Raw genomic sequence first — 22,557 nt, 5'->3', positions numbered from 1 at the left:
GTGGGTTGCTAAAAATAAAAAATAAATTCAGATCAATATTGAAGACCCAAAATAAAACTTTTACGCGAAAATCACTATGTACACTGTTGCGTTCCCAATTTCTAAAGTTCGATATATATAAAGGTGAAAATTTTTTGAAACACCATACAGGAATGAAATACTATCAATTTAAGCAATTTTATTTTTTCTCTTTTCAAAAATTAAAAAAAATAAGCCTACTGCTATAACGTCGTTTGCATATGGATAAAGAGCCAGAAAATCAGGACAACAATTATTACGAACTCAATAGCATTAATTCCCATTCTTTTGAATCTATTGATAAATTAGAATCATCACTACGATCCAAAGAATGGTTATGTTCTGATGCAGTGTTTCCTACAGGAGAATATAAAGTTGATAAAAATATTCCTGAAACTTACCTAAATAGCGATGATATAGAGAGAGTCACAGATTCGAATGTGTTCCCTCAAAAACGTTTATTATCTTTGTTTTTTAGTAACAAAGTCGATCATATCCCTGATAATGAGAACGAGAGAAAAGTATACCCACATTTTAATACTAATATATTTTCTAAAATATTTTTATGGTGGGTCACTCCGTTACTACGTGTAGGTTATAAGAGAACTCTTCAGCCGAATGATATGTTTAAGATGGACGAACGAATGGCCATATCTACAATCTACAGCAAATTTTTGAAAAATTTAAATTATTATCAAGAGAAAGCTCGAGCAAGTTATAAGAAAAACCATCCAAACGTTTCTGATAATGAAATTATAAAAAATGCAAAACTACCAAAATTGGTTTTAGCTAGAGTACTTTTCTTCACATTTGAAAGACAATATTTGCAAGCATGTGTTTTAGCTTTATTAGCGAACTGTGGTTTGGGTTTTGTTCCCATGTTAACAAAACGGTTAATTGTATTTGTTGAGAAAAAAGAGATGAACCATCATCTAAAGGTTAATAAAGGTGTCGGTTATGCTATTGGTTCTGCATTGATAATGTTATTCAGTGGTTTTGCGAATAACCACTTCTATCATTACAGTATGTTGACTGGTTCGCAAGCAAAAGCTGTTCTGACAAGAGCCGTTTTTAGTAAGATGTTTAGGATGTCCAATTACTCAAAACACAAATACCCTAGTGGTAAAGTTGTTGCGTTCATTACAAATGATTTGGCTAGAGTTGAATTTGCGTTGATGTTTCAACCATTTATTGTTGGACTCCCCGCAATTATTATAATCGCTATCGTTCTATTAATTATCAATGTAGGTCCGATTGCATTGCTTGGTCTAGGTTTATACTTTGTTACTTTATCTTGCTCATTTATTTTATTAAAAATGATGTTTAAATTTAGAATTGCTACCAATATATTTACTGATGAAAGAGTTACTAAAATGAGAGAAGTATTGAGTAATATGAAGATGATCAAGTACTACGCATGGGAGGACGCTTACTTATCAATTATTCGGAACATCAGATCGAAAGAGATAAAGGCTCTTCAGAAAATGCAATACGCTATCAATATTGTCATGGCGTTAGCATTTTCTATTCCTAATATTTCGTCATTAGTCACTTTCCTTTGTATGTATAAAGTTAACAATATGGGAAGAACTCCTAGTAATGTATTTTCGTCCTTGTCGTTGTTTCAGGTGTTGAGTATTCAAATGTTTTTCTTCCCACTTATCATTAGTACATCTGTTGACTTTGTCCTCAGTTTGAGTCGTGTTCAAACTTTACTCGAAAGTGAAGAGGGCATCGAAATCTTCCAGAACACTCATATTGCGAGTAATGAAATAGATGCGGGGTTTGCTGTAAAAGTTGTGAACGCCTCCTTCGAATGGGAGGATTTTGAATTATTAGACTCCTTAGAGAAAGAGAAAGAAGAAACAAATGAGAAAGACCAAAAAAATGTAAGCAAAGATAAAAAGGAAGTAATTAAAGTAGAGTCAAAATCAGTATCCAACGAAGAACAAAAATACAAAGAAAAATCTATAACAAAATTTACTGATTTAAATTTTGAAGTTAAGAAAGGTGAATTTATTATGATCACAGGTCCTATAGGTTCCGGTAAAACGTCTTTATTGAACGCTCTTAACGGTACTATGAACAAAACAAAAGGAAGTATTTATGTTAACGGTAGTCTGCTAATGGGTGGTTACCCTTGGATTCAAAATGCAACAGTTAAAGATAATATTTTGTTTGGTTGTCCTTTCGACCAAACCAAATATGATAAAATTATCAAGGCTTGCTGCCTAGAAGACGATATGAAGATATTACCTGCAGGAGATAAAACAGAAATTGGTGAGCGTGGTATTAACTTGTCAGGTGGTCAGAAAGCACGTATTAACCTTGCAAGAGCAGTGTATAGAAACGAGGACATATTTTTATTTGACGATGTACTAAGTGCTGTGGATGCTCGTGTGGGGAAGACTATTATGGAAGAATGTTTATGTGGACTATTATCAGGGAAGACTAGACTATTGGCAACACATCAACTTTCTTTACTAGACCATGCTGATAAAGTAATTGTTTTAGACTCAGATGGGTCCTTCGAAATTGGTACTGTCGATAGAATGAAAAAAGAAAACGAAACATTAATCAATCTTTTAAAATTTTCATCCAAGAGTAAGGAAACTAAGAAAGGAAATATAGAATCGAATGATATGGTGATTGAGGAACTAGATAATCTCAATAATATTGAGGGAAACAGTCTTCATAGTCAAATTCAGGATGGTAACTTAATGGTCAAAGAAGAAAGAGCAGTAAACAGTATCAAATTTGGAATTTATAAGGAGTACATTAAGTCTGGTATTGGTAAAGCCGGTGGTGTAATGATTATGCTTTTGATCTTACTTATTGCAGCTACTACATTTTTCGGTATATTTTCGTCTGTGTGGTTATCGTATTGGACAGAAGATAAATTTAGTACAAGACCTACGAGTTTTTATATGGGAATGTATTCATTTTTTGCATTTGGGAATTTCATCTTTATGGCTATTCTCTTTACCTTAATCTGCCACATAGGAGTTATGGCGTCTAAGAAATTAAATTTAAAGGCTGTGAGTAGAATTTTGCACACTCCGATGAGTTTCCTTGATTCTACTCCGCTGGGTCGTATCCTCAATCGATTTACCAAGGATACAGACGCACTAGATTATGAAGTTACTGATAATCTACGTTTATTCTTATACCAAACAGGTGAGGTTATTGGTGTTTGTGTTTTGTGTATCGTATACCTGCCTTGGTTTGCTATTGCCATTCCATTTATTTTGATGGCTCTTGTAGTCATTACTGACCACTATCAAAGTTCAGCAAGAGAAATCAGAAGATTAGAGGCCATCCAAAGGTCATATGTGTACAGTAATATTAATGAGGTACTTGGGGGTATGGATACCATCAGAAATTATAGGGCAGAGGATAGGTTCAAAGCAAAAGCTGATTATCTAATAGATAAAATGAATGAAGCTAGTTACCTTTATATTTCTGTCCAGATTTGGGTTGCCATCTTTCTAGAAATTGTCGCTACAGTTTTTGCGTTGATTATTACATTGTTGTGTGTCACGAGAGCATTCCCAATTGGTTCTGGATCAGTAGGTGTCCTATTATCATATGTCTTGCAATTACCAAGTATGTTTAATAACGTCTTGAGAACTTTTACCCAATGTGAAAATGATCTGAATAGTGCTGAGCGGTTAATGGAGTACGCCACAAAGTTGCCGTTAGAGGCGGCCTATAAAAGAACCGATTATACTCCAAACGATTCTTGGCCCCAACACGGTGTTATTGAATTTTCCAATGTTTTCTTTTCATATCGTGAAGGACTTCCACCAGTATTGAAAAACATTAATCTAAATATCACAGATGGTGAAAAAATTGGAATATGTGGGAGGACTGGTGCAGGTAAATCTACTATTATGAGTGCTCTCTATAGATTAAATGAACTCAATAAAGGTACCATCAAAATTGATGGTGTAGATATTTCGAAATTGGGATTGTATGATCTTCGTAGAAAACTGACAATTATTCCTCAGGATCCAGTACTATTCAAAGGTACTATTAGAAAAAATTTAGACCCATTTGGTGAATACGATGACAAAATGCTATGGAGTGCTTTGGAGAAGAGTGGTGCAATTGAACAGGAGGAATTATCTAATGTGAAGTTAGAAACCACAAATGATAAGGATACCCATACAGATATGCATAGATTCCATCTAGACCAAGTAGTCGAGGAAGAAGGAACTAATTTCTCTCTGGGAGAAAGACAAGTGTTGGCTTTAAGCAGAGCATTAGTTCGTCAATCGAAGATACTGATACTTGACGAAGCTACCTCATCTGTGGATTATGAGACTGACGACAAAATTCAAAAACGTATTGTTGATGCATTTAGTGAGTGTACCATTCTTTGTATCGCTCATAGAATTAAAACAATATTGGACTATGATAGAATTATTGTTATGGATAAAGGTGAAATTGTGGAAAGTAATTCTCCGTGGAAATTGTATTCTAACGAATCGAGCATATTCAGAGACATGTGTATACGTTCAGGGATTACAGATGACGATTTCAAAAATTAGAAGTGTGTATATTCCCTTTATAACTCTGTAGTTATTATTTATTAATTAACTTGATACCTTTTTTTTGAAAATATTTATTTTTAAATTAGAAAACAATAGCCAGAAATATAATTAACTATAAAGCTAGGCCTATCGACGGCGATATATAGGAAGATAAATGAGAATATGTAGATACTGCTGATTCGCTCTTTACTTTTAAGAGTCCCATATATAGTAGTAGTCTGTAATAATTTTGTCATTAAAAAATTGTTTACTAGATATGTATATATAAACAACTAAATAAATTTGTATATTCTTCTTTCAAGTGTGGAAAGTGAGACATCTCAAAAATTTATAAAGTTGCATAGTGATCAGTAAATATTTTAGAATATTAATCGTTAATCTTATACTTAGAAAGATAACTTAGTACATAGAGTTACAGATGACTTTTCAACCATCAAAGCCTTCTTTCTTTGGGCAATTTTGGGTTAACACTTTGCAATCTAGTTTTATCCTGAAGGATCCTACTACTTCTATGATTCCAACAATCCATTATGCGATTCTCCATAAATCTTACAATGATCCTTAGCCTCATGGACTAAACATGAAAATGTTTTACCAATGATATCTCTGGATTGGTCTGTGATTGAAAAGTTTTCTTCGATATCCTGATGTGCATATATTCCCAGAACATAATTCAACACTCCTCTTAATGTAATTATTTTTGTCACAGTGTCTGCTTCACTGACACTAAGCACTAGATAGTCCTCAAATTGTTTAGTAACTGGGTCCTGATCAACAATATCCCAATAAGCTATAGAATTTGGACTCAGGATATTAGTGTCACTACCGCAATCTGTACCTTTTAAATCCCATGATAACACATCAATACCAAAGTCTACGGCTGGTACCACTAATTCTTGGTGGTAAACCCCATCTGATTCTACAAGCAAATCTAGCATTGGTCTGTAAAATCTGTGTGAACAACCACAATCTGTAATGTGGAGTTTAGGGAATCCGATCCATATGTTTTTATTTTGTAGTGCAGGGAGTGCTTTTGGAAGAGAAATGAACTGGGTTCCTCCTCTCATACCACCAAAACTGTCCGAGTCGTCGATATCTAGTGTCTGTCCATCAAACACAATATCACAGGAACCATCGTTCAAAGAGCATTTGAAAATTTCAAGCGGACTGAATGTATAGATAAAATAAATGAAGCCTCTAGATAATAAACTCTCTGTTCCTATATCTGGATGGAAAAAGGGGGTCCAGTTCTTTTCGCTACCCTTTAATTTATGCTCCGAGAGACTGAACCTAACAAGTGGGTCAACTTTTCGATGGGGTAAGAAACTATACATTCTTCTTCCTTCTCCACCTGGTTCATCCATATTAAACAAAAGTACAGGTTCCTCTATACCATTTACAGATCTTAAAATTACACGAGCATCTTCAGGCCCTCTATAATCATTGTTAGGACTGAATGGGATTTCAATAATGGTTGGGTATGAAATAACATACCTTGACAGAATCTTTTCCTTTTTAAGGTCAACCTTTAATTTGTTTCTTACTTGACGAGTTTTGCAAGCCTCGTATTCTAGTGAGTTAAAATTGAGTAATTCACAATTTTCAGGATTTAATTCGGAATTTAATTTTCTCAATTCAGATTCTATATTCTTTGGCTTGATTACATCTAAGTACGATATATTTTTGCCAAATATCTCATTCCAATTTTTATCAAATGCTTGGCCTCTTACTAAAGAAAGATGAGGATGATTCTTTCGATTCATTCTAGAGTATACAATTCTACTGTACACTAAATAGCACTGTTCACTCTCTAACCAAATCGCGGAACCCCCAAAACTAAACCATTGTTTCTCTACAATTTCCTCTTCTGTCATATGCTTGTCATGTTTTTCATCCTGAATCTCTGGACTCAGCCAGTTGTGTTTTCTTATTAGTTCTCTTCTGGTGGATAATAAATTATCATCCATTACTATGGCGTTCTTGGAGTATTCCATATGGGAATTATAGGATAAATCTTGGCAGGACACTTCTGAATCGTATACATTATTGGTATTTGTTGGCGTATTATTATTATTATTACCTGGTTTACCTTTCTCTTTTCTTGCGTTAAGTTTCTTCATTGATATATTAGAAACATATCCAGTAATATTACTTGATAAATAATCTTGTGCTGCAATTTCCGGAGTAATTGGGCCATTGCCGGAAAGAACATCAAGATTTGTTTTAATTATCTCAGCTTTTGCCAAATCTTCCTTTTTAAGGACATAAGCTTTATTGGAATTAAAATATAAAAGGGGTGAAATGCTATCCGAGCTACTCATCCAGATGCATTGGATGATAAGAAAAACTATTGCAATGCAAATAGTCATCGAAATTATTACCTTTCTGGGTATTTGCCAGAAGTTAAGAGAGATCAACTTCTCTGCTTTTGATTTCATTAGAAGAGATCGTATTGACCACATCTGTAACACTTCTATTCCTTATGGTATTGTTTTTTGCCAAAGAATATTCGATTAAGTAAGTTACAATTTGTCCCTTATAATAGAAGGGAATGTTATGCAGATTCCCTGGCCTCTATTTATAGTTAGTTGAAAAATTTTGTATTGTTATTTTTTTTTCCTTTGATGAAAACAACGGGCGTCGTCCTTCGCTGCAAATAATAACAATCCCACATATGATTCAAACGAAATATACAATCACGCGCAGTCCCATTTGGGGTATGTCCTAACAAATAAACCAATATCACATAATCACAGAGAAACTGCCCGAGAAGTAGTCAAAAAGCAATTTGAATTTTGGTCTATTTTTGGCGATTTATATTATTTTTTAAGAAAGCCCTGCGTGTCTTTAATGAAATGGGAAAAAGAAGGCTTTATAAGAGAATAAGATATAAATGTTTTGGCTCATGGTTGCAAAATAAACAAATAAGATGAAATATTGATTTTGGACTGACGACTGGCAGTGCTGTAGGTTTCCACGATATACAGTTCTGTGAAGTATACTCTACATGCAGATGCGACTATTATTATTATAGTGGGAATGAGATCCTTTCAAAAAGAAAAAAATTACTTTCATAAGTTATATTTCTTATCCTAGAAATAGAAGTAGCTCGTGATTACATTATTATATGATTCACAGGGACATAACAAAAAAATTGAATTTTGCTGAGAGTTGAATTGAACATTTTGCGATTCCCGATCTTTCACAGAGCAAATATGTGCAAGGAGATATAGCTCCTCACGATACCAAACTGTATTAATCAGCTAGTACCAGAGGCTTATATACATCGACTCTATTCTATACTTTTAAAAAAGTCGAACAGGTAACAAAAATTCTTCTCTGAAAAGTCGACTCAATAAACTTCTTTTGCCCTGAATTTACTTCAGAAACTCCTTCCGCAATGAAAAAAAGTTGTTTTTTTCGTTATTTTTTATTGTTTTAGCAAAAAAAGCAGCGTACAACGCCAATGACCGTTAATATATTTGGCGAAAGTGAATGATTTTTACTTAGATTAGAAACCTGGAAGGTGAGAGGAGGCGTTCTACACACTATTTTTAAAGTACTTTATTTCCTGTTAATAATAACTATTGCAAGTACTCTGAGGAAACGTTGATTATCTTTCTATGGATTATATCGAATTATTTTGTTTGAATCACGATTGTTTATTATTATTTTTAAGCAGATCATGAGTTTTGCTACTACTACTTATATTATTCTTGGATTTTATGCGTGCGATGCGTGAGCTTCCCATCAATGCTCGTTGGAGCAGCGTATGTTGTTTTTGGCTAGGGCGATAGTTTAATTTGTTTTGCCCTGAGGAGAAATTACTATCCTTTCGTACAGGTCAAATTTGATATTGAATGCGATAATAATAATTATTGCAGGCGTTGTACTTTGGTTTTATGCGTGCGTATGTTTTTTGAAACAAAATTTAAAAACTCAGTTAGAAATAATATAGGAACTACAAGTATGGCATTAGCTCTCTCATTTCCTATAGCAATTATACTATTCGGTAATCTGAGGTAGTAAAAATGAAATATTGGAACGCTTTCTACACTTGAATCATATATGACATATATATATATATACAGGATATGAGACAATTCTCTGAGTATAGATTTGAAAATGAAATTGAGCTACTACTTTCATATGTGTAGCATAGCCATCATTATTTAGAGACATCATGTTGGAAAAGTTTCTTTTTTATGAGTCGTATACTACTACCAATTATTCATGCGACGATAAACGTTCAGAGGTGATCTAGTTCAATTACGATATGTCATGCTAATTAACATGTTGCTAGGACGATGAATTTTTTGTTATTCCTCTCAGTTCGAAGAACTGAACACTTAGAAACAGTCGACAAAACGCACATATCATCGATCATCATAAGGCCCTTTCAAGTTCCCCTTAATTATGTTGTATTGTTTAATGTATATAAACATTTCTAACATATTAAACACGCTATTTTCAGGTTTTAATGTCAATCTGTTAACTGTTCGACATATAAATAAAGAAAAAGACTAAGTGCTGCAGACATTCTTGCATATGGAAAAGCACCAGCTTAAACCAACAGGCTAGTTTTCTTTTTATTATCATCACCAACTATAAATATTCCTATATTCATAATCTATGGCGGGCCTACAATAGGTTTAAGGTAGTAATGGTTGATTATAATATCATTTTTAGAAATTGTGCAGCCTTCCACATTTTGATGCTTTTTTTCCTTCAAATCAAATACTGCAAGAACTTTGGGTCTTAATAATTTTAATTTGCTTCTGATATGCAAAGAAAATGTTTATGTTGACTATCTAAATATGTATTCATTAATTGACATTTCTAAGTTTTTAAACAAATCTATAAGGTTGATGAGGTATTCTAATTCAATAAGTTGTAAGTAATATTAATGCTGTCGTTCTTTGTTGTCTCCATTATAATTAAAGAACAACACATTATATATGTTATACAATGTGTAGCTTTTGTTGTTTTTCAAAGGACGCTTAGGAATTTTTATTTGCAATCAAATTATGAAAAATTGCTTGAACTTTGTTTAATGAAATTAGAGGTTATAAGATTTGTACATATTTTAGTTATACTATTTCAATAATTGTAAAAATTAAATATCATAAATAGACATAGAACTGTTCGAAACATCATATTATATTATGGCAGGTGCTTTATTTATCGTTCGTTATCGAGAGCGTATATTTCTCTTTCCATATTTATCACTAAGAAAATACGTTGAACTTAGTGTTTGGATTTAGCTTTTCTCTTTTATTTCATTGGGTTTAGTTTATGCTTTGGCAACCTGAATGTTTTTTTACAAAAGAAATTTTTTAAAATATTATACGGTATGTTCCCTTTTACTGAGTACTGGTACATGTAATCAGAATAGAATTATTGAAAGTTAAGAATCATTTAATCTTGTTCGCTTAATGTACTGCTCGAGTAGTTTATGTGTAATACATTACTGATAACGATATGTTTTTCCTTTAGTTTTAAGATACGCTAATAAGTACTCGCGCTTTAATTTCCTTTTAAAAGTTGTTAATAATTCTAGTACAATGAATCGTGAATCTATGATCCCACAAATAAAATCTGTGCATTCAAGCAATAACATTACAGTGATATAATTCATTGATTATTTTGTAATTAATACGATATGCCGAGTACAACCGAAAATATATAATCAATCCTGATAAACTGAAAGATATTTAGTCTTCTATAAAAGGAAATTCTACTATTCTGCTAATAAAATTAAAATATTGTTAATGAGAAGGCAGTTGGACAGATAAATAATGCCCTTTGTAATAATAATGGACATTTTTTTAACTTGTTTCCAATTGTAGTTGCTATTGCCTTAAGTTTATAAAGAAATAACGTGAACATCACACCACGTTTGGCCTGTAAGTATAAACTCCTCACTGTTTAATCATATTTGTGAAACTTTTCAAGTATGTATCAATACAAATTATCCGATAAAATGTTATTTTGGTTTATTACATAATTTGGGATTTAGCCATGGTTTCCTCATACCCCTATAGTACCACAGTTTTCAGCCTACTGTACACTACCACATTTTCTTCTATTTATAACTTAGTAATAAAAGATGCATAAGCCACTCACATGTTCTATTATATTATCCTTTGTGTGCTTCATGACATAACAGGTGATTGTCTGTATTCATTCTTCCGCGATATTCTAGTGATGGATAATCACCTCGAGAACAGATGGACTCATCGTAAATCTCGCATTCAGTTTGATGGGAAGCTTTGCGAACAGTCACAGAAAATCCGCAGCGTCTTCGCATTTCCTCTCGAGCGAGAATGCATCGGAACTGAATAGATCAAAATGCATCGCATATCACGTAACGTCACTTATATAATATAGATTTGTATATAAATAGAACTAAGATAATTCTGTCTAAAACATAGATAATTGGGGTTTTTTAATTATACAGATTGAAAATAACCCAGAAAAATTAAATATGAACAAAGTTACTTATTTATTAACTAATTTATTATTGGGTTGCAACATAGTATTTGCCCTTCCATTTTGGAAAAGAGCAGATCCTTCTTATGTAAACCAATCAGATGAAGAGATCATCCAAAGTGTTGTCGGACAACTTAATGAAACGTTGAAAAATAAAAATAAGTGTACAGGTTGTACTGATAGCTTGGAAATAGGTAAAAATTTGGCTCTTCAGAGACCTGATTTGGTCCCAAATGCATTCACTGAATGGTGTGTGGTAACAGGTCAGGGAAGCAATGGTTCGTGTTCATTAACTTATGGTAAATCTACGGTTACAGATAGTAGTACAGGTAGCGACGTTGCAGATATGTTGACTTTAATCAACCCAACTGGATATGATGGCCAATTATATTGTCACTATGTCCAAAATGGTAAATGTCCAAAACCACAGACACCAGTAGTCGATATATCTGATATGTGGCCTCCCAAGGCAGAAGAACATACTGTAGCTCCAGTTCCATCATTTAACGATACATTTAATGTTTTACATTTTTCTGATTTTCATATAGAATTGAATTACACAGTTGGTGCAGAAGCAAACTGCACCACAACGACAATGTGTTGTAGCATTCATTCTTCTAATAGAGTAAAGCATACTGGTAAATCATCTAAAGAAGGAAAATGGGATTCGTTTTATGAATCTACCTATAACGATAATTTAACTTTTTCTAAGGGTCCTTATGTTGATGTCTTTGCAAATACTGATATATGGGTCCCAGCTACATCCTTTGGTAATTATCAATGTGATTCACCTGAACTTCTAGTTAATTCATCATTGAATTCTGCTATCAAATACGCTAAACAGAATAATTTGGATGTTCAATTTACAATATTCACTGGTGATATCATTGCACACGATGAATCTAAGTATTTGACATTAGAAACTGCTATGGAGTCGGAAGAGTTCATTTTTAGAGATATGAAGACTAATTTGGGTAACATTCCAGTGTATCCTGTGTTAGGTAACCATGATACTTACCCGTACGGTGAAATCGCTCCTGAACAATATGGTTTTGCAAACAAATTTACATGGAATGAAAACTTGATGGCAGATTTATGGCAAGGTTATGGTTGGTTGAATTTTTCTGAAGCTGAGTATGCCAGAAAGCATTATACTGGATATGCTGTTGAGACAGAACTGGGTTTGAAAGTTATCTCTTTGAATTCTAATGCATGGTTGAGACAAAATTATTATGCTTTCATTAATTCAACAGAGCCAGATAATTTTGGACAATTCAAATTTCTAATTGATGAATTAATCCAAAGTGAAGCGATTAATCAAAGGGTATGGATCGTCGCACATGTTCCACCAGCAACAGGTGGATTGCCTTTACAAGCTAATGTATTCGCCCAGATCGTAGAACGATTTTCACCTTCTACAATTGCTGGTATATTCTTTGGTCATACACATCTGGATCAATTTGAGGTCATGTATGCTGGTTCCGGAGGTAATTCTAAAACAATTGAGAATGTAATCAATAATGCATGGATTGGGCAATCTGTAACGCCCTTTGTAGGTAATAATCCTTCGTGGAAATACTATGTAGTCGATAAAAAGACGTTCTCAATTATGGATGCTCATAACATGTATGCTAAATTGGACAGTACTTACTCCAACAATGGTGAAGAACCAAAATGGTTATATGAATATAGTGCTAGATCAGCATACAACATCACGTGGCCTCTAACGTCTCCATTAAATGCGACGTACTGGCACCACGTCGCGCAAGCTATCAATTACTCGGTTGTAGCAAGACAAACATATAATAATTATGCTGGTAGGTTGTCCCCGTCAACACCTAATTGCGCAAAATCTAACAGTTGTACATCCGACTATTGTTTTGTATCGTCATTTACTGTCGATGAGTATGATGACTGTATGGCTGCTCTCCCAAAGCACTGAGAAATAAATTGGAATCTGAGGAATATTATATATGATATTGTATATCTTATTTTTACTTTTTCTTCATGTATATATTTAATCATTGAAAATTAAGTTGAAGTTCAAGTACTATCAATATAAAAACTGTGATAAAAATTGAGCGAAGTTCTACCTCTTGTTAGTTAATGGATGTATATAGTTGAACTTGGATAATAACCTATTATTGATACTTTGAAGAAAAAGTCTTTTTTGACAGTGTTCTCCTTATCGGGAAGAATCTAACCTAATTTGGTTTATTAACCTCTGCTACTTAAAATTAGATTGAATGAAGATTATGTTTCCCTATTGTCTTCATTTGGCAAAAGCCTAATGGTCCCTTCTATTGTTGAGCTGGGATACCGGCATATTTTCAAGTTGATTATAATTATTACTGTAATCAAAGACCTAAAACGGCTCAAGACAATTGGATTGTGCAATAGAGTAATTTTTAATATTATAACATAACATTCTAGGGTGGGTATATCAAACTGAAGGCAGCCACATAGTTATGTCCTATAGGATTGATAATAGTTTTAAAGTAAATAAATATAATTCAAAAAGGCAACCATTTACTTAATTGATGACTTGTCTGAATAATTTTGTTCACATCATGTTCTACCCGTTTTGTCTGGATGAAAAAAATGTATGTGCACCGCAAAATGAGAACAACCAACAACAACCAACGCGAAAAAATGAGTCTGCTTTGCCATTGTTACCAACCTCCTATGGGAGATCAAATGAGGTTATGTTATAACTAAAACGGTAAACGTTTGTCCCTAAAAGAAGCTGATGGTGATATATAACTACCATGGGAATGTTGAAATTATTTCTTATGATTGGCATTATCCTTAGATGAATACAACAATATTTTCCTTATAGCCAGACAATATTTCAAAGAGACAACAAAAAAAAAACATGCATATAAACGAAACAATAGAGTGATTATACCCCTTTGGAACAAACGACTCTCTTATACCGACATTTTTGTAAATAACCAATACTACATGGTTTAAGTTTATTATTATTATGAAAAGGGTCTTTTCTTAACCATTTTATTAATACTCCTTTAGTGTTTTGTTGAAACATTATTATTAGCTAAAGACAAAATCAAACAAAAAATTATTTGGGCCTCATGTGGCTATATCACAGTAACAATTCTTTTTCCACTTCTTATTCGGTTTTGTACTTTACTTAAACCAAAGTTGGCTGCCCTATATTTTTTTTAGAATAAGAGAAATTGACTGGGATAATGGAAATCCGTTTAACAAAACAATAGCATTTTTAGAACGCTATTTTTCAGTACTATTCTGTGTGTTCACTCAATTCCATATGGTGACATTCTTAATTCGAATGATATTACCCAGTTGATTCAAGTTAGAACGTGGTGATTATCCTTTGGTCAAATGTATTATGATTTTAAATATTCTGCGCATTTCTTATTCATCAATAGTAGTATAAATCATTTACTAGGCTTAGGATAATATCGGTTAGGTCATTAAAATAATATGTTTGTTGGTCAAAAGTAAGAAAATATCCAGCTAATTATCAACCTCACAAAGTAGAGTACTTTCCATGGTATGCCATTCTATATACACCCTTATAATCCCGGTATAATAGCTACACCATATAATGTCCCAACTGAAATATTATTTCCATCTATATATTAATTTCTAAATAGGAATAAATGAGTATTACTTTGTTAATACCTTAATATGATTCATTGATATCTAGCAATAAATAATTTTAGAAAATAAAAAGTTCAATATTTTAACTTTAGCTAATTATATGTTATTTTAAATTTATGTAATGCATATGTGCTAAATAAAAACATTATTAAATAAGTGTATAATAGGACGTTTCTAAAGAGATTTTTACAATCTACCTTCATGTTTCAATACTTGCACGGTTGTATCATCAACACAATCACGCAAGGACTTTAATGGGAAGCCTAATAGAGATAAAGTTCTAGAATTATCTATAACAGCACCGATTGAACGATTTTCGATCCCTTTACTTGGCGTACCAACTGGTATCTTACCCTTCAATATAGGAAAGTCTTCATTTAAATAGTTAAGGATGTCTTGTTCGTTGAAATTACCGGTTGATACAATGAGTCTTTTACCTGTCAACTCTTCACTTTCTAAAGGTAAAATATGAGCCTTTGCAACATCAGATACATGAACACATTGACTAGTGAGTGGAGCTATATCTTCAATTCTAGTTGCATGAATGGCTTGGTTGATGACAGTATTAGAAATATTCAAATTTTTTTGTACATCTTCATCGAATGTTTGAGGGCCAAATATATAAGAAGGGATTATGGTGGTAAATTTGATATTAGTTGTATTTTTGTTATCTTCATAAAACTTCCAGCCTTGTTTTTCTGCAAACATTTTAGCTCCTCCTATTGCATTTAAGAAATCTGATTGACAACTTTCCCATGTATTTGGATTCCATGAATCTTCATTAAATGTGACAGAGTTTTCATTCATCTTAGATAGATCAATCATTGTCAAAACCCCAGAAGTCATCACGATATGCTCCACGTATTCACTAGCATACTTCTTAATGGAATCTAAAAGACATTTCATAGAATCCCTAGCAGGTATTAAAATATCTTTTTCATAGTTTGTAGCTTCGGGGTTTAGTGGAAATGCGCAATGAATAACATGTTTGATATTTTTACCTTGGTTTTTGAACACATCTTCATATGCATCTAGCCTCGAAGCATCCCCAGTAGTAACATACGATAAACGTGAATCACTAAACTTTCTTAATAAGTTATCACCTTTCTGGTCAGTTCTCACAGCTGCAATAACTGTATAGTCTTTATCTAGTAGTTGTTTCACTACGTGTTGGCCGAGAAAACCAGTAGCCCCTGTTACAAATACTGACATTTCTTATCTAATTCAATAGTTTCGGATTTTCCTGTTGTAAGTAATAATGTCAACTCATGAGAAATACAATTTTGGAAGAAAAATATATGGTATCTCTATATATATTTTTTTATTCTGTGATTTTTCCCTTATTTAAACATGGGAACGTTTGATTATGTAAGATAATTTGAATGCCATAACGACGGGTCACTGGTTCCTTCGGCCGAGTAGAATAAACGTTTATCCGAATCTCTCCCTCTCCCGCGGAAGAAAATATTCTTTGAATAATAGATTTCTATTGAACTTTTCATTTCTTTGAATTCAAAAGGGTTTTGGAACTGAATGAACTGATTTCGAAAAGTCTCATAAAATATGAATGTGTTGCTTCAGATACACACTAATATATTTCAAAAGTAGACATAATTAAACCTCTTCAATAATGTACATTAAAAAGAAAAATAGACTATTCGCTTTAGTTATTTGTGTGTGTGTTCGCACAGATTTGGTAAAATGAAATAACGATCGTAATCTACTTCCTTTATATGGATAAGTTTTAGTTATCTGTAATAAAAACTTTTCATATAAGAAAATTTTGATTTCGAATATCCAAGTTCAGCATAAACTAGTTGATGGATATCTGTTTAGATTAAAGGTTATGCGTATTAGCGAAGATATATTTAAATCCAATTGTTCTGAGGTACGCATACAAGGATCGCAATTACAGCCCTACGAGGCAATTTCTCATGTCCGGGGTTATTGTTTAATAACTTTTTGAACCATATTAACCTCATGACAAAGAATGTTGTTGCTGTTTCAAGATAAGAAATATTATTTAGTATATAAACTGTATTGAATTCAGCATGCTTATGATTATTAAGGTATTAATAAGTATTTATGCATTCTTCGTCGTTATTTATCTCAAATACAATAAAACCAATTACCACGATTGTATAATTGACTTCCACTTTGGGCAATATTCCTTAAAAACCTCTCATTGGGAACATTTGGGATGCTTATTGTATATAATTGGTTGTCCGGCCACCGTAGCTTTTAAACAATGGGATTGTTTTACTGACTAAGAAAAGGTAATTTCTAACGCAATAATTATACTAAGGAGAGATAACGTATTAAATTGTAATTGTTCAATCTGTAGTCATCATAAATTAGTGTTCTATTTGCTATTCCCTTGGAAAACCTTTATCTCTGCTTCTAAAACTTGAACATTCTTAGTCACATTATTATATGAATTACCTTTTTTAAAGCAATCATTTTGTTATTTTGGTCATTAGGGAGTCATGATTGGTAACTATTCCATTTATTTTCTATTTAAATAGAAAATAAATGGAATAGTTACCATAACACGGTTATAGATAATATATTCTATATAAAGACCATCAAAACTTGAATATTCTTTTTTATTCAGTTATTATCCTACATACTTTGGTTTTATATATTGCTTCTAGATTTGTTCAGATGCTTTTTATCTATTATCAACTCATGGAAAAGAAATTGAAAACACAGCTAACATGATATCACTACTTGAAAAAATATTACTATTTATCACATTACTTACTAAATGGGTGTCATCCAATCTTCCTGATTGTAAAATGAGTTATGTTGCACCTACATCTCCTGGATTTACATATTATCTATATGAAATCCCCCTCAATGGTGTTCCATATTACTTTGATGATCTGTCACCTTTACAAATGGTTTACAAATTCTATATTCTGGGCCAACCAATATATCAAAGTACGACTTTAAACATGGCATTTCGATTAAATCAATATATCGATAATGAAACTATTATGCAGGGTACCCTTTACGGGAATTCGATTACTATTACGAATTTTTCAATGGTAGCAAATGCCTGGATCAGAGTAGATAAAACTGGATACTATACTTTCATTATTGATGCAGATTATGCAGCTGCGATGTTTATCGCTAATGATTCGGCTATTTTGTGTACTTCAGATCCTTTCTCAGCTCCTGGTTTCAATCTCTTTTACATTTCTAGTTCAGTGACTCAACCGAAGCAAGAAAGAACGACTGGTACTATCCTATTATATGCTGGTATACCATATGAAATGGGACTGAGTTATATACACCCTTTTGGAACGCCAAATTTTCAAGTATCAGTAATCGACCCTGAAGGGCAATACCATCCCGATATTTCATACTTACTTTCTACACTTAACGTCTATTCTAATGGTGTACAACCGACACTGGACTACGAACTTGTAAACGTTACCTCAGCTGACGGTTACAGTGGTCTTAGTACAACTCTAATTTCGGTTACGTCAGAGGCTACCAGTTCTATCGGAGGTAAGCTAACCGTGACAAGTATTTACTACATCGGTACACCCACAGTATCGAGCCAAATTTCAAGTGTATTAACTAGCAGTAGAACTATTGATAACTCAACCAATATGATCAATAGTACACCTGATTCTGTGACATCTCAATTGACCACAACGGTGGAAGTTATTCCTTCATCAGGTAGTCTAAATCCTATAAGTTATATCCCTTCTTCTCTAAACACTACTACCTCAATTTCTCAAACTGTATTTTCAAATTCATCTCAAGGAAGTAATGGAGAAAGTAGTGTGCCTATTGTTCCTTCCAACGTTTCTTCCCAAAGTAAATCAGAAAACTATACAAACAGTAACACGTCTTTATCGCCAAGTGTATCTGCGTCACTATTGCCAGGAGCATCATTGCAGTCTTCTGTGACTAAAGGGCAATATATGTGGTCGGAATCCGTTGCATCAGACCAATCTACTACAACTGCTGCTATTCAAGGAACAGCAGTATCTAGAATATTTACGAACACTTCAGTTGAATCTCTCACTTCTTTAGGTGATACAGTTCTAAGTGGGTCTTTGACAGTTTTCAGTTCTGAAATAGGAATGGATACTTCTGAGAATAGAGATCAATCTTCTGTGCATTCAGATGACATCAGGACCATTTTGTCAAGTTCAATATTGTTATCATCGGGTATTGAGAATATAGCAAACACATCCACATTATATATGTCAAAGGACGGTAGTAAATCAAGTTTGTTTGAAATAATTCCCCAGCCAGAATATCCATACGTATCTACTCAGACAGTTTTAGATCAAACGTATGTTGTTGTTGTTATTCAATGTTCCAGATGTTCTAATGGTATACAAACAGTTACACGTGAATACCTATCTGATAATAACAACATTATTGCGACCAATGCTCCCGATTTAATTACCCACCCAGATCATATTTCAATTGGATCTAGAATCGTACCTGGTATTAACGTAGGGGATGTAAAACCTACAAATGTTGATATCTCTTCTACTGTAATTCCAAGTGTACCAATGGTGACAATCATATCTGAAAGTTCAGTCTCCGTACCGGTAAAAGAGACTTCCGATGTTTCTGTTCTTTCCCAAATACCTGATTTGCAAAATGTAGCTGCTTTCTTGGGGATAGGTCACCTCTCAAGCTGGTTTATGTGTATTGTTTTCGTTATTGTATTATCGTTTTAAGTGGTATAATTTTTTCACGACATTTTAGTTACTACAATATTTTATACTTAATATATACCCTTTTTCTTTAAATAATTTATCTTTGAATGTAAAAATTGTAACATAATATATACATTACTAAGATTATATAATCATGCAAACATTTATGCTCTCCCTTTAGGCTTCAATCCTTGAATTGTAGTATCGTTAACGAAATCCTTCAAAGTCCTCAGGGGGGATCCTAGTTAATCTCTGGTTTTCTTTTTTCCAACGACAGCTCCAGGACGAGGGTGTTCATTATTGTTATCTGGAGTACCAACTAGGATCTTACCCTTTAGTTGACCGAAATCTGCGTTCAAGTAATTCAATATATCCTGGACATCAAATGCTGTGGAAGTAACAAATAAACGTTTGTCAGTTAAATTTTCTTCTTCAATGGCAAGGCCGTGAGTTTTTACAGCATCATAAACGTGACAGCATTGAGTGTTAGTAGGAGTGATATCTTCTGATTTGGTGGAATTTGCAGCTTGATTTATGATCTTGTTGAAACCATTCAAAAGTTCATGTAAGTTTTCATTAACTACCTGTAGACCAAAGATATAAGATGAGGTACCAGTTGGGAACTTGAGTTTTATAATAACTTTGTTTTGGTTATAAAATTTCCAAGCTTCTCGTTCTGCAATAATCTTTGAACCTTCATAAGCAGTAAGTGGGTCTGTTTGACAAGTTTCCCATGTGATTAGAGTGCATGTATCTTCATCAAAAGTAACAGAATTACCTTGCATCTTTGAGAAATCAGTAATAGCCATAAAACTGTAGATCGTAACAATACGTTCCACAAATCAAGCTAAAGACGATTGTTGTATAATGTAAGTTACCTCAAATCTAGAGACTAGATGATCAATTAGTTAAACTATTCAGAGATTATTGTGAATGGGTGTTGAAATGTCCTACAGACTATCGGTATTCTCTAAAATATTTTGTCAAGTGGATTATATATATATATTCTTCAGTAGAAACATTTTCTATTTTGTCAGTTGTTAAAGCTGTTGAGACATATAGAAGACATTCTAAAACGGGAAAAGTTAAACACTGTTGACAGTCATTTATTGGTGAACTTGAGATGTAGTAAGAGAACAGACTTATAAAGAGTATAATTGGTAACGTAAAAAAACAATGAGATGATCTTATAAATACTTACATATATACTCCAATAACAACTGCAAGACAATAACCGTGTCATTCAGCAACCAATCAATCTCTCCAGGAAGCGTTTCGGCCGATCCCGCCAATTCTTCGGCTTTGAGTTTACCGCGGAACTGAGCTTAATTGGATTACATAAGGGAGTTGGGCAGGGGAGGGTTTCATCTGGTAATGTTAAAATTCTTGCCGAACTGTGATAAAATAACACTCAATCTTATATAAAACCCTTATATATATCAATGAATTATTCGAATGTTTTTCTTATTTGATTACGTAAAATAATAAAAAGACAACAAAGGAACCATAAAAAGAAAATATGTCCTTACCTACTGCTATGAATGCCGTTGTTATTGAGGGGAAAGAAGCTGTTGTAGAACAGAATGTCCCCTTACCAGAATATCCAAGTAACTATATCCTGGTGAAGTCCATGGCTATTGGTGGTAATCCCACTGACTGGAAACATATTGAATATGGTATTGGTCCACAGAGATCAATTGTTGGCTGTGATGTCTCTGGTGAGATCGTCTCCATGGGTAAAGACGTCGACACTTCAAAATTTCAAATCGGGGATTATGTTTTTAGTTTTGCTCATGGTAACTGTGTAAGAAAACCAGATAATGGTGCATTTGCAGATTACGTTGCATTAGATTCTGAAATAACTTTCAAGTTACCAAAGGAAACCAAATTTAGCAATTCTGACACAATCTCAGAAGGGAAAGTATCTACTTTTGAAGAAGCTGCTTCAATTCCATTAACTTGGTTTACTGCCGGTTGTGCATTATTTCATGTAATGAAGTTAGAATATGATGTTGATGCTTCAACTCCACAGCATAATTTTCCGATATTGGTCTGGGGTGGTGGTTCACCCTTAGGACAAGCTGTCACTCAATTGGTCAAGAAGTACCATGGTTACTCGAAAATTATTGTTGTTGCCAGCAGAAAACATGAAAAACAACTTTTGGAGTATGGTGCTGATGAAGTCTTCGATTACCATGATGCGGATGTTATTACTCAAATCAAAAATAAATATAACAACATCCAACATCTTTTAGATTGTGTTTCTTCTCCAGATACAACATTGCAACAAGTTTATCAATGTGCTTCAGACACAGAAAATGCTATTGTATTAAATTTTGCCAGTCAAAAGATCGACGGTATTAAACAAGAGTTAAGAAGGTCCAATGTTGATGTTACTTATGCAGCAGTATACTTATCTCTTGGTTATGATGTTTTTATTGCAGGTATGAAATTTCCGGCCGATCCGCTCTGTAAAAAAAATATGATTAGATACACCAAAGAAATTAATCCAAGATTATTAAACGGTGAATTTCATCATCCACCGATTGTAGTTTACAAGAATGGTTTAAAAGGGGCCGTCAAGTTGACTAAGGATATTCAGAACGGTGTTAATGCAGGTGAAAAACTTGTTGCTATCTTCAATTAAATAATTTAGTATATGAACACTATTCTGTACACTATACACAGTTAAAACAATTTGTCCAATTATTTATTTTTAAGCCAAGGGTTTTCTATCTCATATAATTGTTTGTAAATGTAAGGGATGGTTCTTGAAAAATAGCAGATTCAATAGTATAGTCCACCTGAGTTTTCTCTTATACCCCTATATGTAGTCTGTAAGATAAATTTGGATAATAAAGTCAGTGAACGATTCATATATTATCCAACTGACAGTTTCAAAAAAACATTTTTTGAATACAGAAAATTGTTAAAGAAAATTATCTGAACATTTCAATTATGGATGGCTACACTACATATGGAAATTAGGACTTACAATTAATTGAAAAAGTGTTTGTTATAATATTATATTGTACAAATGAATTATTTTATAGAACGTAAATTGGAAAGCTGAATAACTAAGTGCAGCTATTTATGAAAATTTTATTATAGAGTAACCGTTGTAAAACCCAAAAAAATGTTAAAGAATACTATCA

The 22,557-nt window shown here is 33.1% G+C and overlaps 7 protein-coding genes across 7 annotated transcripts; 4 read left to right on the top strand and 3 right to left on the bottom strand.

Annotated features, from left to right (window-relative positions):
* Positions 1-239: 239 nt before the first annotated feature.
* KABA2_13S06666 (uncharacterized protein) lies at positions 240-4,571 on the top strand (the record flags this gene model as incomplete). Its single annotated transcript, XM_041553169.1, has 1 exon — positions 240-4,571. One exon carries the CDS (start codon positions 240-242, stop codon positions 4,569-4,571), a length of 4,332 nt encoding a protein of 1,443 aa, XP_041409103.1.
* Positions 4,572-5,083: 512 nt separating this feature from the next.
* KABA2_13S06644 (uncharacterized protein) lies at positions 5,084-7,036 on the bottom strand (the record flags this gene model as incomplete). Its single annotated transcript, XM_041553168.1, has 1 exon — positions 5,084-7,036. One exon carries the CDS (start codon positions 7,034-7,036, stop codon positions 5,084-5,086), a length of 1,953 nt encoding a protein of 650 aa, XP_041409102.1.
* Positions 7,037-11,061: 4,025 nt separating this feature from the next.
* Positions 11,062-13,008, top strand: KABA2_13S06622 (PPN1 endopolyphosphatase family protein; the record flags this gene model as incomplete). Its single annotated transcript, XM_041553167.1, has 1 exon — positions 11,062-13,008. The coding sequence occupies one exon, from the start codon at positions 11,062-11,064 to the stop codon at positions 13,006-13,008; it is 1,947 nt and encodes a 648-aa protein (XP_041409101.1).
* A 1,889-nt stretch (positions 13,009-14,897) lies between these two features.
* Positions 14,898-15,923, bottom strand: KABA2_13S06600 (uncharacterized protein; the record flags this gene model as incomplete). Its single annotated transcript, XM_041553166.1, has 1 exon — positions 14,898-15,923. The coding sequence occupies one exon, from the start codon at positions 15,921-15,923 to the stop codon at positions 14,898-14,900; it is 1,026 nt and encodes a 341-aa protein (XP_041409100.1).
* Positions 15,924-17,428: 1,505 nt separating this feature from the next.
* On the top strand, positions 17,429-19,423 carry KABA2_13S06578 (uncharacterized protein; the record flags this gene model as incomplete). Its single annotated transcript, XM_041553165.1, has 1 exon — positions 17,429-19,423. One exon carries the CDS (start codon positions 17,429-17,431, stop codon positions 19,421-19,423), a length of 1,995 nt encoding a protein of 664 aa, XP_041409099.1.
* A 224-nt stretch (positions 19,424-19,647) lies between these two features.
* KABA2_13S06556 (uncharacterized protein) lies at positions 19,648-20,211 on the bottom strand (the record flags this gene model as incomplete). The annotated part of the gene is made up of 1 exon (XM_041553164.1): positions 19,648-20,211. The coding sequence occupies one exon, from the start codon at positions 20,209-20,211 to the stop codon at positions 19,648-19,650; it is 564 nt and encodes a 187-aa protein (XP_041409098.1).
* A 728-nt stretch (positions 20,212-20,939) lies between these two features.
* On the top strand, positions 20,940-22,049 carry KABA2_13S06534 (zinc-binding alcohol dehydrogenase family protein; the record flags this gene model as incomplete). Its single annotated transcript, XM_041553163.1, has 1 exon — positions 20,940-22,049. One exon carries the CDS (start codon positions 20,940-20,942, stop codon positions 22,047-22,049), a length of 1,110 nt encoding a protein of 369 aa, XP_041409097.1.
* Positions 22,050-22,557: the final 508 nt, after the last annotated feature.

This window comes from Maudiozyma barnettii (genome assembly GCF_903064755.1).
Source record: "Maudiozyma barnettii strain CLIB 1767 genome assembly, contig: KABA2_13, whole genome shotgun sequence".
Taxonomy (NCBI): Eukaryota; Fungi; Ascomycota; class Saccharomycetes; order Saccharomycetales; family Saccharomycetaceae; genus Maudiozyma; species Maudiozyma barnettii.
Note: the sequence above shows the minus strand (reverse complement) of the source record. Positions and strands in the feature narration are given on the sequence as shown.